Here is a 15,771-nt window from a genome sequence, read left to right on the forward strand (position 1 = left end):
GTATGGGACAGTATATAACCTGTAACCTGTATGTGTAGCACAATAGGGTTTATAATGTAATAAATATATCCGGATATATAGGGTAATACAAATATAACTTTCTATAATTGGCTTCTTGAGCATGGGGCACTGCCTGTTGCCATGTCTCTGTGAGCACCTAAGGGTTATACGCGGAGGTACCAAACACACGACCCTTGAGAAATGTCAGCCTTGTCATGTAGTGGCATGAGGGGAAAACAACTCTGGAGAAACAGTCGTTTTGTTTAAAATAGAAACTTCTAAGGGAGCCAAGTTAGCACATGACTGAATATCCCGTTCTCCTGGAGGGGAGAAAAAAAAAAAAAAAACTCTTCATTTCTGAAATGAGAAAAGGAATTGCTGGTACCAAAATTCACGTTTCCTTTTTGGTGGAAATTCTCCAGCCAAGCTTGGCGCTAACGGAGTAGGCGATTTCACTTCATCGTCACCTCACAAAAGACTTCCAAATTCACTGCGGCAGACACCGCAAAATAAAAATGTTAAATACATCCTAGCTGGGAGGGGATTGAAGCCTCCAGGCTCAATCAAAGGTTTGCAATAATAGGATTCATTTAAAAAAAAAAAAAAAAAAGGACAGATGGGTTTAGAAAATGTTGCAGTGAAGACTGGAACGAGATGAGCTCACAGCACCAGCCTGTCTTTTGTGGACCTGCACAATGATCCCTGAGCCAGACTGGATTAGGATGCCTCGCGACTAGGGGTCCAGAGACAGAGGCCTCCAGTTGCCAGGCACTTCGGGAAGAGAAGGCTGAAATGATGCATCAGATTTACAGCTGCAGTGACGAGAACATAGAAGTTTTCACCACCGTGATTCCTTCCAAGGGTGAGTGAAATTGCCCTTGACCGTTTCCTTAACGTGGCATATTAGGCAGGAGGGGAAGGACAGTCACATGCTGCCTTACTACGGTTTATCCTCAGGTCTCTGGGGTCTGACGGACTCTCTGTTTTGATGGTATTTGATTTTTTGAAGGGGGGAAAGAGGCACAAGGATAAACATCAATCACTGAGAAACAATCCATCAAGGGGAGGGCTTGAGCAGCTAAATGCTCACTGTTTCATTAAATTCAGAACCAACAGTCCAGTACAACAATGGAAGTGACAGCAAGCCATTGCTGCAGACACAGGTGAAAACAAAATCCCCGTGCTAGATAGAGACTTTCGTTTTTTCCAGTGAGCAAGTGGGTTCTGAAATGAGAACAGCTGGCTTAAAAGTATGACTTCTAACTGTGCCACCCAATGTGCGGAGAAACACTCCCGGTGGCTGCTTGAAGTCCAATGAAGCAGAGAGCGCCCTGACCCTGGGCTGGCTTCTCCACAGAACCCAGGGCCACCTTGCAAACTTAACCTGGAACTAATGCTGCCAGAGAATGCGACACGAGAATCTTGACTTTATAAGCTCTTGTGGTCCTCAGTGAATGGCGTTAAGGGCTTTGTGTGAGGGTTCTGATGACTCCAAGTGTCTGGTTCCTGGGCAGTCCCCTCACCCCCTCCTAAGCATGGCCCCCTCTCCTGCCGCCTCTGCTCTTTGCCTGCGCTCCTGTCTTGCCCCCTCCCATCCATCCCCATGACTCAGGCTTAGCCCCTGGTCTCATTGTCAGCCTTGAATGAAGTGGGCTGGGTGTTTGCTGGTGTTGTGAGTCCACATTCAAACAATTCCTTTCTTCCCCTGTGTCAGCCGCCGACAGGGCCATTGCACAGCGGGGGAGGGAGAGATTCCGTTTGGCCACAAAGAGACAGCCTGCAGGACATAAATTAAGCTTTAGACATTTACTGCCAGATCCAGAGAGAGGGAAAAGAGCTGGGAGTCTGCCGCCCACGTGCAGGAGTTGGAATTCCCTCTGGAAACTCTGAAAGTCCAAGTTGACCCTGGGAATCAGCAGTTTCGGTTTTGGGTGGAACTCCTCTTACCCCTGAATGTTCACAGTGGCATTGGTTCTAAGAGGGCACAACTGAAAATAACCTAAGTGTCCATGAAGAGGGGAATGGTTAAAATGTGGTGCCGTCATGCTACCGAATACTATACATTGTCAAGAGGAATAAACTAGATGTATGAACATAGGTAGATCTAAGCATAATGCTGAGTGCCAAACACGCAGGCTGAAAAACTATATATGTATGTAGCATTTCTGTAAATTTGAAAAAACAAACCAATACTATACGTTGTTTATGGATATGTATCTACAGAAAAATACTAAAACATAGACCAGAAAGATACAGATAAAATTAGTGATCTCAGTAGTCTTGGGAAGCTAGGGAAGGAGAATTAGGGAAGGGTAGAAAGAGAACCAAAACATTGCCTCTGATTTTGTATTTCTTGTATATGAGAAGAAAACAAAGTAGAAGCAAATATGAAAATGTTAAATGTGTTTATTTTCTATCATTCATTCCGCTTTACAAAATTTTTAAAGAGAGAAAAAGTGAAAGACCAAGTGATTAAGGGACTGCTGCCACTTCTGCACTGTTTGACCTTGGGCAAGCTATTTAACCTCTCTGGGCCTGAGTTTCCACTGCTATAAATGGGAGAAACAACTTATCTTCCAGGATCATATGGGGAATAAATGAGTACATATATAAAGCATTTAGAGCAGTAGCTGGCATGTGGTAAGCACCATTAAATACATCACTTACAAAGTGATTTCCAATTTTATTTTGTATTTAGAATAATCAACATGATCAGTCAAAGATAAATACGTAATCTTACGTTTTTTCCTTGTCATTTTCATTCATGGCCACCTCCTGGTATTAAACAAAGTATTCAGTGGTATTCACGGATATTTCACTGCTCAGGAAGCTGTTCTCTAGAAAAGGATTATGGCCATTTTGTATTTTATCATGGATGAATTAAGTCCACCTCTTCTCACTTCTTGCCTGGCCTCACTGGCCTTCTCCAAAGCCTCCAAGCAGAGGGCTCTCCATGAGAGAAGACCGCGCTAGCAGGTCTTGAGTCGCCGCTCATGAGAGAGAGTGATAACTCTTCATTACATTCCATATCCCCTAACTGTACAAATAGAGTCGCTTGATTCTATCTAACAAGGGCTCCTCCCTGGTGTGCCGTTTCCCAAAGGCTGCAGGTTAGCCATGCTTAAGGATGTTCAGTAACCAAACCTTCCCCAGTACAACCTCGGCAGTATGCGCAGTGCAGCCTGGTGGTTAGGAGTGTGGGCCTTGTTCCAACATCGACTGTGTGGCCCCTCTATCCCTCAGGCATCCCCATCTATGCAGGGGAGTTCACAAAGAGTAGCTACCTTGTGAAGTTGCTCTAAAAGAGATAAACAAGCCATCACCCAGGGTAGTGCAATGTGAGCCATCATTACATTTATTGTTTTTGTATTATATCCCTCTTTCCAACACACACATATTGAGTTCAGCCCAATACCTACATACATACTTTTTTTAACTGAGCCATCTTAAAACCTCCCCAAAATATGGCAATAGCAAATATTATGTTGCTTCTTAAGTATTTTGAAAGGCACAGGACATAGACCAATCCTGTAACTGAGAACATGTGTGTGGTTTTACTTTCTTGAAAGGATGAGAGCCCTTTAAGGGAAAGATTTCATCAGCACAATTCACGGTAACTACAATAGATAAACGTCGTGGTTTTATGAAAAAGTTGTGCCAGAAGTTATTTCAGTGGATTTAACTCTGGGTGAACAACACCATAGCATTCAAAATAATTCATTTGGGATAAGCAACAATGGGGAAGGGGTGCTGAGGGGAATTGGGGAACAGCAGGAAGAAACGTGGAATGTTCCAGAAAGAGAAATCCTAACAGAATGCTATCATCTGTAGCCATCACCTACTCCTCCCACCTTCCCTCATCTTGCAGAAAAAGAGGAAAATCATAACTACCTCTGATTCCTGGGAATTCATTCCTCATCAGGTGCTAGACCAAGGGTTTTTTAAGGATGAGTTCCTTTAATCTTTGCCATAACCTTCTGAGGTAGGTGCCATTATGATTCCTGTCTTGAAGGGAGGAAAGTGCAACAGAGAGAGAGAGAGAGAGAGAGATTTACCCAAGTCGCATAGCTGGTAACTGGCAAAGGATCAAGTTCAGATTCACACCAAGCCAAGGGAGGGAGCCGGGAGCTCTGGCTGCTAACCAGCATTCGTTTCTGCAGGCTTCTCAGGCTTTGCAGAAGATAACAAGGCCAGCACTCGTCTGTCACTCATCTGATATTTGACATGAAGTCATTTCTGTTCTAAGTCTGGCAGGGACATGGTGGGATTTAAGTTGTAGGTGGATCATCCTAGCAGCAACATGGAAAACAGACGCCTGGTGTCTCCATTTTCAACAAAATCCACACCTTTTCCCAACCAAGTAACATTTTTAATGGTTAATTTATTTAAGTATTTTTATAATTCTGGTAAAATATGCATAACAAAATGTACCATTTAAAAAACTATTTTAAGTGTACAGGTCAGTGGCATTAAGTCTATTCACATTGTTGTGCAACCATCACCCCCATCCATCCTATCGCTTCTTCATTATCTCAAACTAAAACTCTGAACCCATTGAACACTAACTCATTCCCCCACTCTTCCAGCCACTGGTAACCACTATTCTACTTTCTGTCTCTACAAATTTGGTTTTTTGTCCTTTTGTTTGTTTTTCTGTCTCTATAAATTTGACTACTCCAGGAACCCCATATTAAGAGGAATCGTAGACTATGTGACCTTTTGTGTCTGGCTTATTTCACTTAGTACCACGTGTTCAAGGTTCATCCATGTGTAGCATGTATCAGAATTCCATTCCTTTTCAAGGCTGAGTAATATTCCATCACATATAGACACCATATTTTGTTTATTCATTCATCTGTTGGTGGACATTTGGGTTGTTCCCAAACTTCAGCTCTTGTGAATAATGCAGCTATGAACTCTGTACTCAAGCCAAGTAACATCTTCAATCGCAATGACCCTGTCTCTTTTTCCCATCTCCTCCTCTATGCCCCTGCCTCGCCAGAGATTCAAGCCTTCTTAGTGTTGTTACTATAGCTATGTCAGCCTCGCTGGTGTTGTCTAAAACCATTTCTTTCTCTCTGTCTTTGCAGTATCCAGTCCAGCCAGAAGAAGAGCCAAAAGCTCTCAACACCTGTTGACCAAGAATGTAAGGAAACTTTAGTTTTGATGCTGTTTGGTTGCCTTTCATTTAAAAAGCAATGCCAGGCTTCTTCACTCTCCCTCCCCAGCTCTCAGTGGCCAGGAGGGTTTCAGTGTTCCGTGTGGTGGGTGCTGCACTCTCTGTTCTCCACTTAACCAAAATAATTGATAAATGTCAACCAGACACCGAGTGACCCAGAACTGGACCTCTTATTCTGCCATTTTCTCCAGGCACAGAGAGTAAGCCTTGTTTTATGCACACATTTTTTCTTCTTGTTTAAACAGAGTCCATGATATGGACATAGCATTCCTGATCTAGGTGTTTTCCTATTGTTGGCATTCATAATGTTCCATTTTTTTTTTACTATTATTAATAGCACAGCAATGAATGTATTTATATAAAATACTATTCTTTTTTTTTTTTTTTGAGACGGAGTCTCGCTGTGTCACCAGGCTGGAGTGCAGTGGCGCAACGTCGGCTCACTGCTACCTCCGCCGCCTCCGGGGTTCAAGGGATTCCCCTGTCTCAGCCTCCCAAGTAGCTGGGACTACAGGCACATGTCAGCACGCCCGGCTAATTTTTTGTATTTTAGTAGAGACGGGGTTTCACCACATTGGCTGGGATGGTCTTGCTCTCCTGACCTCGTGATCCACCTGCCTTGGCCTCCCAAAGTGCTGGGATTATAGGCATGAACCACGGCACCTGGCCAAAATACTATTCTTTTGGATTAATTCCTTAGAGCATAGGCCTCAAAGTAGAATAAACACGTAAAAGGATAAGAACAATTTCATCCATCCATCCACTCCTTCATCAAATATTTGCATTCCTACTGTGTGTGACAAACATTGTGCTAGATGTAGAGAATTGTGATTTGCTCAAACTAGTTCTTTTTACAGTTTTGTCACATACTGTCAGGAATTCTGAACAACTGAGGGGCTTCCAGTAGTGCTTGTCCATTTACCACCAACATCACCAGCATTGGCTTTCCTCTTTTTGTATTATGTTTTGCTGCTTTAACATGCATATGCATTAGTCTAAAATTAGCTTACATGTCTTTAGAGCCTAATGCTGTGCAATTCCCATTTTATATATAAATATCTTTACATAAAAACTGTCAATACATCTTTGCGCTTTAAAGTTGAAACTGAATTGTCTCCTCCTGGTTGTACTGGAGTTTCTATTTCTATGACAATTTTTCATAGGATAGCATTTCAATTTTTGAAGTATCTCAATTTTCAAAAGCCTATTCTCCATTAAAAATGTTTTTCGACTGGGCACTGTGGCTCACACCTATAATCCCAGCACTTTGGGAGATTGAAGCAGGAGGTTAGCTAGAGCACAAGAATTCGAGGCCAGCCTGGGCAACATAATGAGACCCCGACTCTACAAAAAAAGTCAAAAAATTATCCAGGTGGCCAGGTGCAGTGGCTCACGCCTGTAATCCTAGCACTTTGGAAAGCTGAGGCGGGCGGATCACCCGAGGTCAGGAGTTCAAGATCAGCCTGACCAACATGGAGAAACCCCATCTCTACCAAAAATACAAAAATTAGTTGGGCATGGTGGTGCATACCTGTAATCCCAGCTACTCAGGCTGAGGCAGGAGAATTGCTTGAACCTGAGAGGCAGAGGTTGCAGTGAGCCAAGATCGTGCCACTGCATTCCAGCCTGGGCAACAGAGCAAGACTCCATCTCAAAAAAAAAAATTAGCCAGGCATGGTGCTATGCTCCTGTTGTCCTAGCTACTTGGGAGGCTGAAATTGAAGGATCATGTGAGCCAGGGAGTTCAAGGCTACCGTAAGCCATGGTCATGCTACTGTACTCCAGCCTGGGCAAACAGTGAGATCCTGCCTCAAAAAAAAAAAAAAAAAAAAAATGTCCTTTGAATGAAATGGAGTTTTACTAGTTGTTGTTTGTATATAACATGTACATATACTATACATGTAAATATATACATGTATATAAATGTATTACCTTTTTATTTCCAAAAACAGTATATGCTATATAACATTTTATACAATACAGTAGTCCCCCCCTTATCTGCAGGAAATACGTTCCAAAACCTCTAGTGGATGCCTGAAACCATGGATAGTACTAAACCCTGTATCACTATGTCCTCTAAATCTAATAACCGGGATGGCTACTAAGTGACTAACAAGTGGAGGTTGTCCACAGAATGGAGACCCTGGACAAAGGGATGACTCATGCCCCAGGAGGGGCCATGTGGATTGGTGTGAGATTTCATCACACTGCTCCGAATGGTGCAAAATTTAAAACCTATGAAATATTTCTGGAATTTTCCGTTTAATATTTTCAGACTCTACTTGACCAAGGGTAACTGAAACCATAGATGAAAGGGGACTACTGTATACTACCAGCAAATCCTGAGAAGCTACAGAAGAGAGGGGTTACATGTGTAGACTTCAGAGTCAAATGGCCTGGGTTTAAATCCCAGTTCTATCCATTTCTAGCTATGTGACCCTGAGCAAGTTGTTTAGCTATTGTGGAACTCAACTTCCTTAGCATTAAAATAAGGATAATAAGAGAACATATTTCAAGAACTATGGGAAGGAGCAAATGATATTTTTTTCTTCTGCAACAAAAGCCACATTTTTTTTTATTTTTTTCTCTTTTTTTTTTTTTTTTTGGCAAATGATTTAATGCATGTAAAATGTATAGTCCAGAGTCTGACACGTATAAGCATTCAATAAGTATTGGGCATTTTTTTTTTTTTTTTGAGACAGGGTCTCACTCTGTCACCCAGGCTGGAGTGCAATGGCATGGTCTTGGCTCACCACAGTCTCGACCCCCTGGGCTCAAGTGATCCTCCCTTCTTAGCCTCCCAAGTATATGGGACTACAGGCATGGGCCACCACGCCCAGCTAATTTTTGTACTTTTAGTAGAGACAGGGTTTCACTATGTCACCCAGTCTAGTCTCAATCTCTCGGACTCAAGCAATCCCCCAGCCTCGGCCTCCTCCCAAAGTGCTGAAATTTACAGGTGTGAGCCACAGTGCCCAGCCAGTATTTTTTGTTTGTTTGGTTTTGGTTTTTTGTTGTTGTTGTTTTGTTTTGTTTTGAGACAGAGTCTCACTCTGTCGCCCAGGCTGGAGGGCAGTGGCACCATGTTGGCTCACTGCAACCTCCGTCTCCTGGGTTCAAGCAATTCTTCTGCCTCAGCCTCCTAAGTAGCTGGGATTACAGGCACCCATCACCACGCCCAGCTATTTTTTTAAATATTTTTAGTAGAGACGGAGTTTCACCATGCTGGCCAGACTGGTCTCGAACTCCTGACCTCAGGTGATCCGCCCACTTCGGCCTCCCAAAGTGCTGGGATTACAGGCCCCAGTTTTTTTTGTTTTTTTTTTAAGTGAAAAATTTCCATATACTAAACTATATTATGCCTTATTGTCTGATAATGTACTGCTTTGCAATTTGCTTCTTTCTATTAATAAATCTTGAATATCTTTCTATGCCAATTCATCTGTATAGCTTTACCTTATTCTTTTTTTATATACACAAACATTTTTAAATCTTTATTATTATTATTACTATTATTATTTTTGATAGGGTTTTGTCATGTTGCCCAGGCTGGTGTTGAACTCTTGGGCTCAAGCAAACCTAGTGTCTCAGCCTCCCAAAGTGCTGAGATTACAGGCCTGAGCCCCTGTGCCTGGCCTACCTCATTCTTTATAGCGGCTGTATAATACAATATTGTATGAATGTGCTATAATTTTTTTTACCCAAACCAAACCTGAAGTTTTCTAGATTCATTATTTAACCAAATTATCAATAAATAGGGTTCCCCATTTTTTTCTATTAAATAATGCCATGACAAATTCTTGAACATATTTTTGTGTTCTTAAATGATTCTGAAGATAAATTCATAGATATGAAAATCCTAGGCCCAAGGAGATAAACATTGAAACAATTTTATAGCTATTGACAAATTTCTAGCAATTACGTTTTAAAACAGCTTTTCCAGAACAGCTGAATCTATACTGTGTGGCATCAATGTTGTTAGTCTTTGACAATCAGATAGGTAAACATATCCTGTTTAATTTGTACTTCTATAATTATTGATGTGATTCTTTGTCTTTTCATAGATGTATTGATAATTTCAACATTTTTTTCCCTACAGGTTTCATACTCATATCTTTTGCCTATATTTCTCTCAGTTATATGCCTTTTCCTTATTTTAGATTTGGGGTTATGTGCCCAGGTTTTTTATATAAGTATATTGCATGATGCTGAGATTTGGGCTTCTAATGATAGCATCGCCTAAGTAGTGAACATAATACCCAATAAGTAGTGTTTCCACCCTTTCCCCCTTCCCTTTCTCCTCCTTTTTGGAGTTCCCAGTGTCTATTAGTTCCATCTTTGTGTCTGCGTGTATCCAATATTTAGCTTCCACTTATAAGTGAGAGAATGTTGCTGTGTTATTTTGCTCAGGATAATATCCTCCAGCTGCATTGCATCCATGTTGATGCAAAGGACGTGATTTTTTTTGTTTGTTGTATTGGTTTTTTTGTTTTGTTTTTTTGTTTTTGAGAGACAATCTCACTCCGTTGCCCAGGCAGGAGTGCAATGGCATGATCTCAGCTCACTGCAACCTCCACCTCCTAGGTTCAAGCGATTCTCCTGCTTCAGACTCCAAGTAGTTGGGACTACAGGTGCCCGCCATCATGCCTGGCTAATTTTTTTTCATATTTTTAGTAGAGATGGGGTTTCACCATGTTGGTCAGGCTGGTCCCAAACTCCTGACCTCAAATGATCTGCCCGACTCGACCTCCTAAAGTGCTGGGGTTACAGGTGTGAGCCACCACACCCAGCCAATTTTGTTCTTTTTTATGGCTGTGTAGTAAAAATATGGAATACTTCATGAATTTGCGTGTTACCCTTACACAGTGGCCATGGTAATCTTCTCTGTATCATTTCCATTTTAGTGTATGTGTTGCTGAAGCAAGCACTGTATGCCTTTTTCGAGAACCTTTTGTATGTTAAGAAAGAGAAGAGTTTCTAATGGATGGAAAACTTGATTGTAGGGAAACTGATTCTGATCATTCTCATGGTCCCTCAAAATTCAATCCCAAAGTCTAGAAGGAAAATGCTCCCAACTTTCAAGGAGCAGTGGGTGAGGTATTCCCAAAAATTGAAAGAGAAGTAGTTGTCCGTGGGTAATTTGGAGTTTAAGAAAGTTTCACCACAGATCTTTCAGTCTTTTTGGTCAAGAAGTTTGGCTCTTGTCTTCCCATATTCAGTCTTCCTCCAGGTGGACAGCGCAGGAGTGCTCTCTGGCCTTTTGCACTTGCCTCTGAATTTCTGATTTCCCCTAACAGTTAGCTTAGCCCAGCCTCTGCTTGTAAAACTCAGCCCCAGTCATACAGACCATTCAAATTAGAAGATAGGCAATGTCTTTTAGTCCACCTCCTCCTTTTGCAGATGGGAAAAGTGAATCCCAAAAAGGAAAGAATTGTCTCTGGTGTCTTGTGTCCCTAACCAACTGACCCTTGGCTTCCCTTTGAGTCTTTGTCTTCTCCAACTTGGTGATCTAAAAGCAATTGTGATTGGTTATCTCGATGAGGAAAATAATTCTTATTTTGCAACTGTACCCGTATTTACAACTTCCTATGGCCTCAAATTTGTATTTGTATCTCTTCTCATCCCTTAGACTACCATGTGGATGGATGTCAGGTTCCTTCTTCTCAAATATCTCTTTCCTCCCCGAGTGATGCTTAATGTCAGCTTTCCTTCCTCTCTCTTCTTGAATTGTATTTCTTCCAAATTCAAGGCAAAGCCTCACACTGTTCCTTCTCTAGACGGTCTCTCCAGTCTTTAATTTTTTTAATTCTTAGACAGTTTTATTGATATTTTGATCATCCCAATGCCCACTATCATAGGACTAGCCCAAGGAGATAAACTTACACAACGATGTGGGTCAGTCAAGCCTTCTGGCATGGAGCCATGACAGTGGAGATATGTGGCCCCTTTAGAATAAGCAGGTGGTCAGCCATAAGAAAAGATGGATAAATGAGATTGCAAAGGTCACATTCTTCCCAGATTTCAAGCTTGTGAGGAGAAATATTTGTGGGGTTCTCCTGATTTTTTGAAATGCACAGAGTGCCGGGCACGGTGGCTCGCACCCATAATCCCAGCAGTTTGGGAGGCCAAGGCAGGTGGATCACCTGACATCAGAGTTCAAGCCCAGCCTGACCAACATGGTGAAACCCCATCTCTACTAAAAATACAAAAATTAGCCGGGCATGGTGGCACGTGCCTGTAGTCCCAGCTACTTGAGAGGCTGAGGCAGGAGAATTGCTTGAACCCGGGAGGCAGAGGTTGCGGTGAGCCAAGATCATGCCACACTGTACTCCAGCCTGGGCGACAGAGTGAGACTCCGTCTCAAAATTAAAAAAAAAAAAAAAAAAAAAGAAAGAAAAAGAAAAGAAATGCACAGAGCAACCAATTGCACTTGCACTTGAAAATTCCTATCTGGATGTAGGCCCTTTATTTTTTTTTAAGACAGGGTCTCACTCTGTCCCCCAGGCTGGAGTGCAGTGGGATGGTCAAAGCTCACTACAGCCCCAACCTCCTGGGCTCAGGTGATCCTCCCATTTCAGCCTCCCAAGTAGGTGAGACCACAGGCACGTGGCATCACACCCAGCTCGTTTTTGTATTTTTTTTGTAGAGACAGGGTTTCGCCATGTTGCCCAGGTCTTGAACTCCTGGGCTTAAGCCATCTACCACCTCATCCTCCCAAAGTGCTGGGATTACAGGCATGAGCCACTGCGCCCAGCCTGAGTGTAAGCACTTCTATGGGTTTACCAAGAGCATGCACTTAGGAGGCATGAAACCATGGTTCTCATCCTGGCTCTGTCCCTTACAGTTCTGTGGTCTTGAGTAAGACACATGGCCTCTCTTGGCCTCAGTATCCCCATGTATAAAATTAGGCTAGAATTGGGCTAGAACATTTGTGTGGATCCCCTCAGCCCCAAAGCATTGTGATTCCCCGACTTCAGCTGACAGTCTACTGACCTAGAAAAGGAAACTTCCAGCATTCAACCCTTATCTCTCCTCCTCCCTGCTCATTAACATCCCGTACCACCATCCTAATTCTCTAATCTTGCTCCTATCCTCAGGATGTAAAGAGCCTCCTCTCAGACCAGTGTGTTCTAAGACCACCAGCAGCAAACTCAGACTGTGTCCTATAGACCAGAAAATAAACCAGGCTGCCAGGAGCCTTTCAGGAGGTCACATCCATCCATTCAGCTGTCTGTTTCCTGGGACGGGCCTAATCCGCTGAGCTGCAGCCATCTCAGAGCCTCTGTTGTTGTGGAAAATGAGAACCAAGTATCAGGCCCAGCTAAGAAACAGGAAGGCTCAGAGCTGGGCCCTTCTCCTCTTTCCTTTCCTGCTACTGGCATGCTTTGGTGGGCTAGAGGAGGCATGTCCCCAGTCGCGACCTGGGAAATAGCTGGCCTCCTTGCCACCCCCAGGAAACCTCCTACATCCATCTGGCTGCTGGGCTGAGCGGCTAATGTCACTCCACTCTCTCCCTCCCCATTCTCCCTCCCCACCATGCAGAGAAGAGATGGGGAGGTGGTGGTTCTTGTTCCTGAAAGGGAACATTTGTCTCCCTTTCAGAGGAGGAAATGTTGGAAGGCAGTGGCAGTCTTCCTGTAGACTCCAGGCTTCACATCCTGCCTTACTTCCTCCTTCTACAAAGTGGGTCTGAGAACTCCGCAGCAGTCCTCACTCCTCCTCTCTGAGAGCGATGCTGAGAGAATGAAAATAAAATCAGGAACAGCTGTGATGAAAGGGCTGCCCACCCCCCCACCCCCAGAATGAATGACCCAGTGTCCTGCCTATATATAAATATGCAGGATCAGAGCCCAAACTACCAAGATTCCCCTTCGTGACTCTCCATAGTAAGATAAAATGGCTACTATTTGTCTCAAGTTTTTACACTTAAATTATCTCAATGATTTAAGTATTTTTATTACATTCTTTTCCAAAAAAAAAAAAAAAAACCAGCTGGGCATGGTGGCTCACGCCTGTAATCCCAACACTTTGGGAGGCCGAGGCAGGCAGATCACGAGCTCAGGAGATCGAGATCATCCTGGCTAACACAGTGAAACCCCGTCTCTACTAAAAATATAAAAAATTAGCCAAGCATGGTGGCAGGCACCTGTAGTCCCAGCTACTTGAGAGGCTGAGGCAGGAGAATGGCGTGAACCCGGGAGGCGGAGCTGGCAATGAGCCGAGATCACACCACTGCACTCCAGACTGGGTGACAGAGTGAGACTCCATCTCAAAAAAAAAAAAAAAAATTTTAAGGCCCATTTTGGTGGACTCTAACAGAGTAACTTCCCAATATAACTACTCAGCAGGTGGTGATGACTGAAAACATTTTAGCTTTGGACCCTTTCTTCTGGCTTATCAAGATTTCTGTGCACAGAACCACACCCAGTGGAAATTCATCTCCCAACTCCACCCTGACCCAGGCACTCTGCTCTGGGAAGTGGGGGCGCGGGTAGGAGAGCACCCCGTGCCCCCTGCTCCACTTTGCCAGCAGCTTCTTTCTTTTTAAAAATCTGAGACTAAGTTGGGCCTGAGCCCTCTCCCTAGGTCTTCGCTCTGCTAGAGCATCCAAAAAGTTGTCCTCTGCATGAACAAGGGTGCTGTCCACTCAGCTACAAAGACTGTAAGACCTCGATCTCCAGAACTGCCGTCGTTTCAACGCCTGTCCTATTACCAAAACACGTCAGGCGACCGGGCAGCTGACCTGCCCAGATCTCTGGTCTGATGGCCCAGACTCCTAACTCTGTGAAGGGCTTGCTGTTGAAGAACACCCCTGTCCCCTCCAGAACCCTCATTTGCTTGCCCCATGGCACCATTTGGCAGTCTGAAGTCAAATAAAGCAGCCACTTCTGGCCGGTTTCCTGCCCAGGTTTTGTCGCTGCTACTAGAATTCACTGGAGTCAGGAAGGATCAAGAAACTCGCTCGACGCGAGCTCCATCTGCAAAGCTCCTGCCCTGGGGGCCATGGGTCCCGAGGCCCGAGCAAAGGAGTGGGCTAACCGCGCTTCCCTCGCCCGACAGGTAGTGATCGAGTCGGACCTGTACACGCACCAACCCCTGGAGCTGCTGCCCCACCGCGGAGACCGCAGGGACCCGGGCGACGGCCGCAGGTTCGGGAGGCTCCAGACCGCGCGGCTGCCCACAGCCCACCCCACCAAAACCTCTGCCAGACACGGTACGTGAGTCCCGGCCCCAGCTTCCCGCACCTCCCTGGGCGCAGGGACCCACTCAGAGCCACCCACACGCCCAGGTAAGGGCAGCGTTGGCGGTGGCTGAGGCCTCAGTCGCGCCAGGTGACCAAGCACCTGTGCTTTCCCAAGTAAATGCTGTTTCCACCACAAAAGCACCTGCTCTCAGGCCTTACCTTACTTAGCCCCACACATTTTCTACCTATAAAACAATCACTCCTAGGTGTGCGTAATGAGTAAATACTTTTTTCTTTTTTTTTTTTTTTTTCGTTTGAGACAGGGTCTCACTGTGTTGCCCAGGCTCGCTCGGGTGCAGTGGCAGCAATCACAGCTCACTGCCCTGGGCTCAAGCCTTCCTCCCGCCTCAGCCTCCCTGGGACTACAGGTGCACAGCCACCATGCCCAACTAACTTTTTTTAATCTTTAAAAGGCGGGGTCTTGCTATATTGCCCAGGCTGGTCTGGAACTCCTGAATGCAAGTGATCCACTGGCTAAGGCCTCCCAAAGTGCTGGGATTATAAGCATGACCCACTGAGATGGGCCCTTATCTACCATCTTGCTCCACAGGAGGCCCTACTTTATTCTAGAGATAGTGTAAATCGGAATGCTCTGGGGGAGAGAAAATCATGACCCATGAAGCAAAGGAGGCTCGCATAATTTATTTAACAGAGAGAGAGAGAATGTGTGTGTGTGTGTGTGTGTGTGTGTGTGTGTGTGTGTGTGTGTGTAAAATTGTACAGGCTCTTCATAAACTGCCATCATAAAATCTTACCATTCTAAATTTGAATGACCCAAACAACAATCTATAACAAGAATGTAGGAGTAAGTTTGTCTTAAAAACTGGAAACATTATAGTTTTACCTTGGATGCTATTTTTTTTGTAATGGCTTCCACCCCAAGCAGCTAACCAGGAATCTGCCTCTAGCCCACCCAAGTCTATGATGGTATTTTGCCTTTAATTGTTGGTTTAGGTTATTTCTGTTATGCCCACAACCTAAAGTTATTCATATTTTAACTCCAAAAATACACAATAGAAAGTACAGGGTGTCCTTCGGAAAGCCTTTGGGCGTTGGCAATTTTGTATATTACAAGAACTGAAATAAGACTCTACTGAGTATAGTCCCTTCCTCCATCCATCTTTGAGTTTTCCCTTTGTAGATGCTAGACCAGGCCACCAAGATTTCTTTGATTGCTAAGAACCTAATCCTGCTCCTCTGATCCTTTTCATAAGTACTCATACATCAAGCTATATTCTCTATTAAGTGGTTACATACACGTATATGTATGCAGAGTTTGAAAGCATTAGGAAAACCACAATCTGCCTTGCAAATTAAGACGAGATAGATTTTTCTCTGTGTCTATATA

The 15,771-nt window shown here is 44.0% G+C and overlaps 1 protein-coding gene across 2 annotated transcripts in view; it reads left to right on the top strand.

Moving 5' to 3' along the window:
- Window positions 1–342: 342 nt before the first annotated feature.
- The window catches only part of LOC105510900 (chromosome unknown open reading frame, human C8orf46), a 27,071-nt gene continuing 11,642 nt past the window's right edge, over window positions 343–15,771 (top strand). The window contains exons 1-4 of one of the 2 annotated variants that reach the window (XM_011940892.1): window positions 343–862; window positions 5,091–5,146; window positions 7,184–7,240; window positions 14,240–14,393. In XM_011940892.1, coding sequence (XP_011796282.1) covers window positions 793–862; window positions 5,091–5,146; window positions 7,184–7,240; window positions 14,240–14,393 — 337 coding nt within the window. In that variant the 5' untranslated portion in view covers window positions 343–792. The remainder of the gene's footprint in view (window positions 863–5,090; window positions 5,147–7,183; window positions 7,241–14,239; window positions 14,394–15,771) is intronic. The other variant, XM_011940893.1, reaches the window with a different exon arrangement.

The sequence above is a fragment of the Colobus angolensis genome, unplaced genomic scaffold (assembly GCF_000951035.1).
Source record: "Colobus angolensis palliatus isolate OR3802 unplaced genomic scaffold, Cang.pa_1.0 Scaffold194, whole genome shotgun sequence".
In the NCBI taxonomy this organism is placed as follows: domain Eukaryota; kingdom Metazoa; phylum Chordata; class Mammalia; order Primates; family Cercopithecidae; genus Colobus; species Colobus angolensis.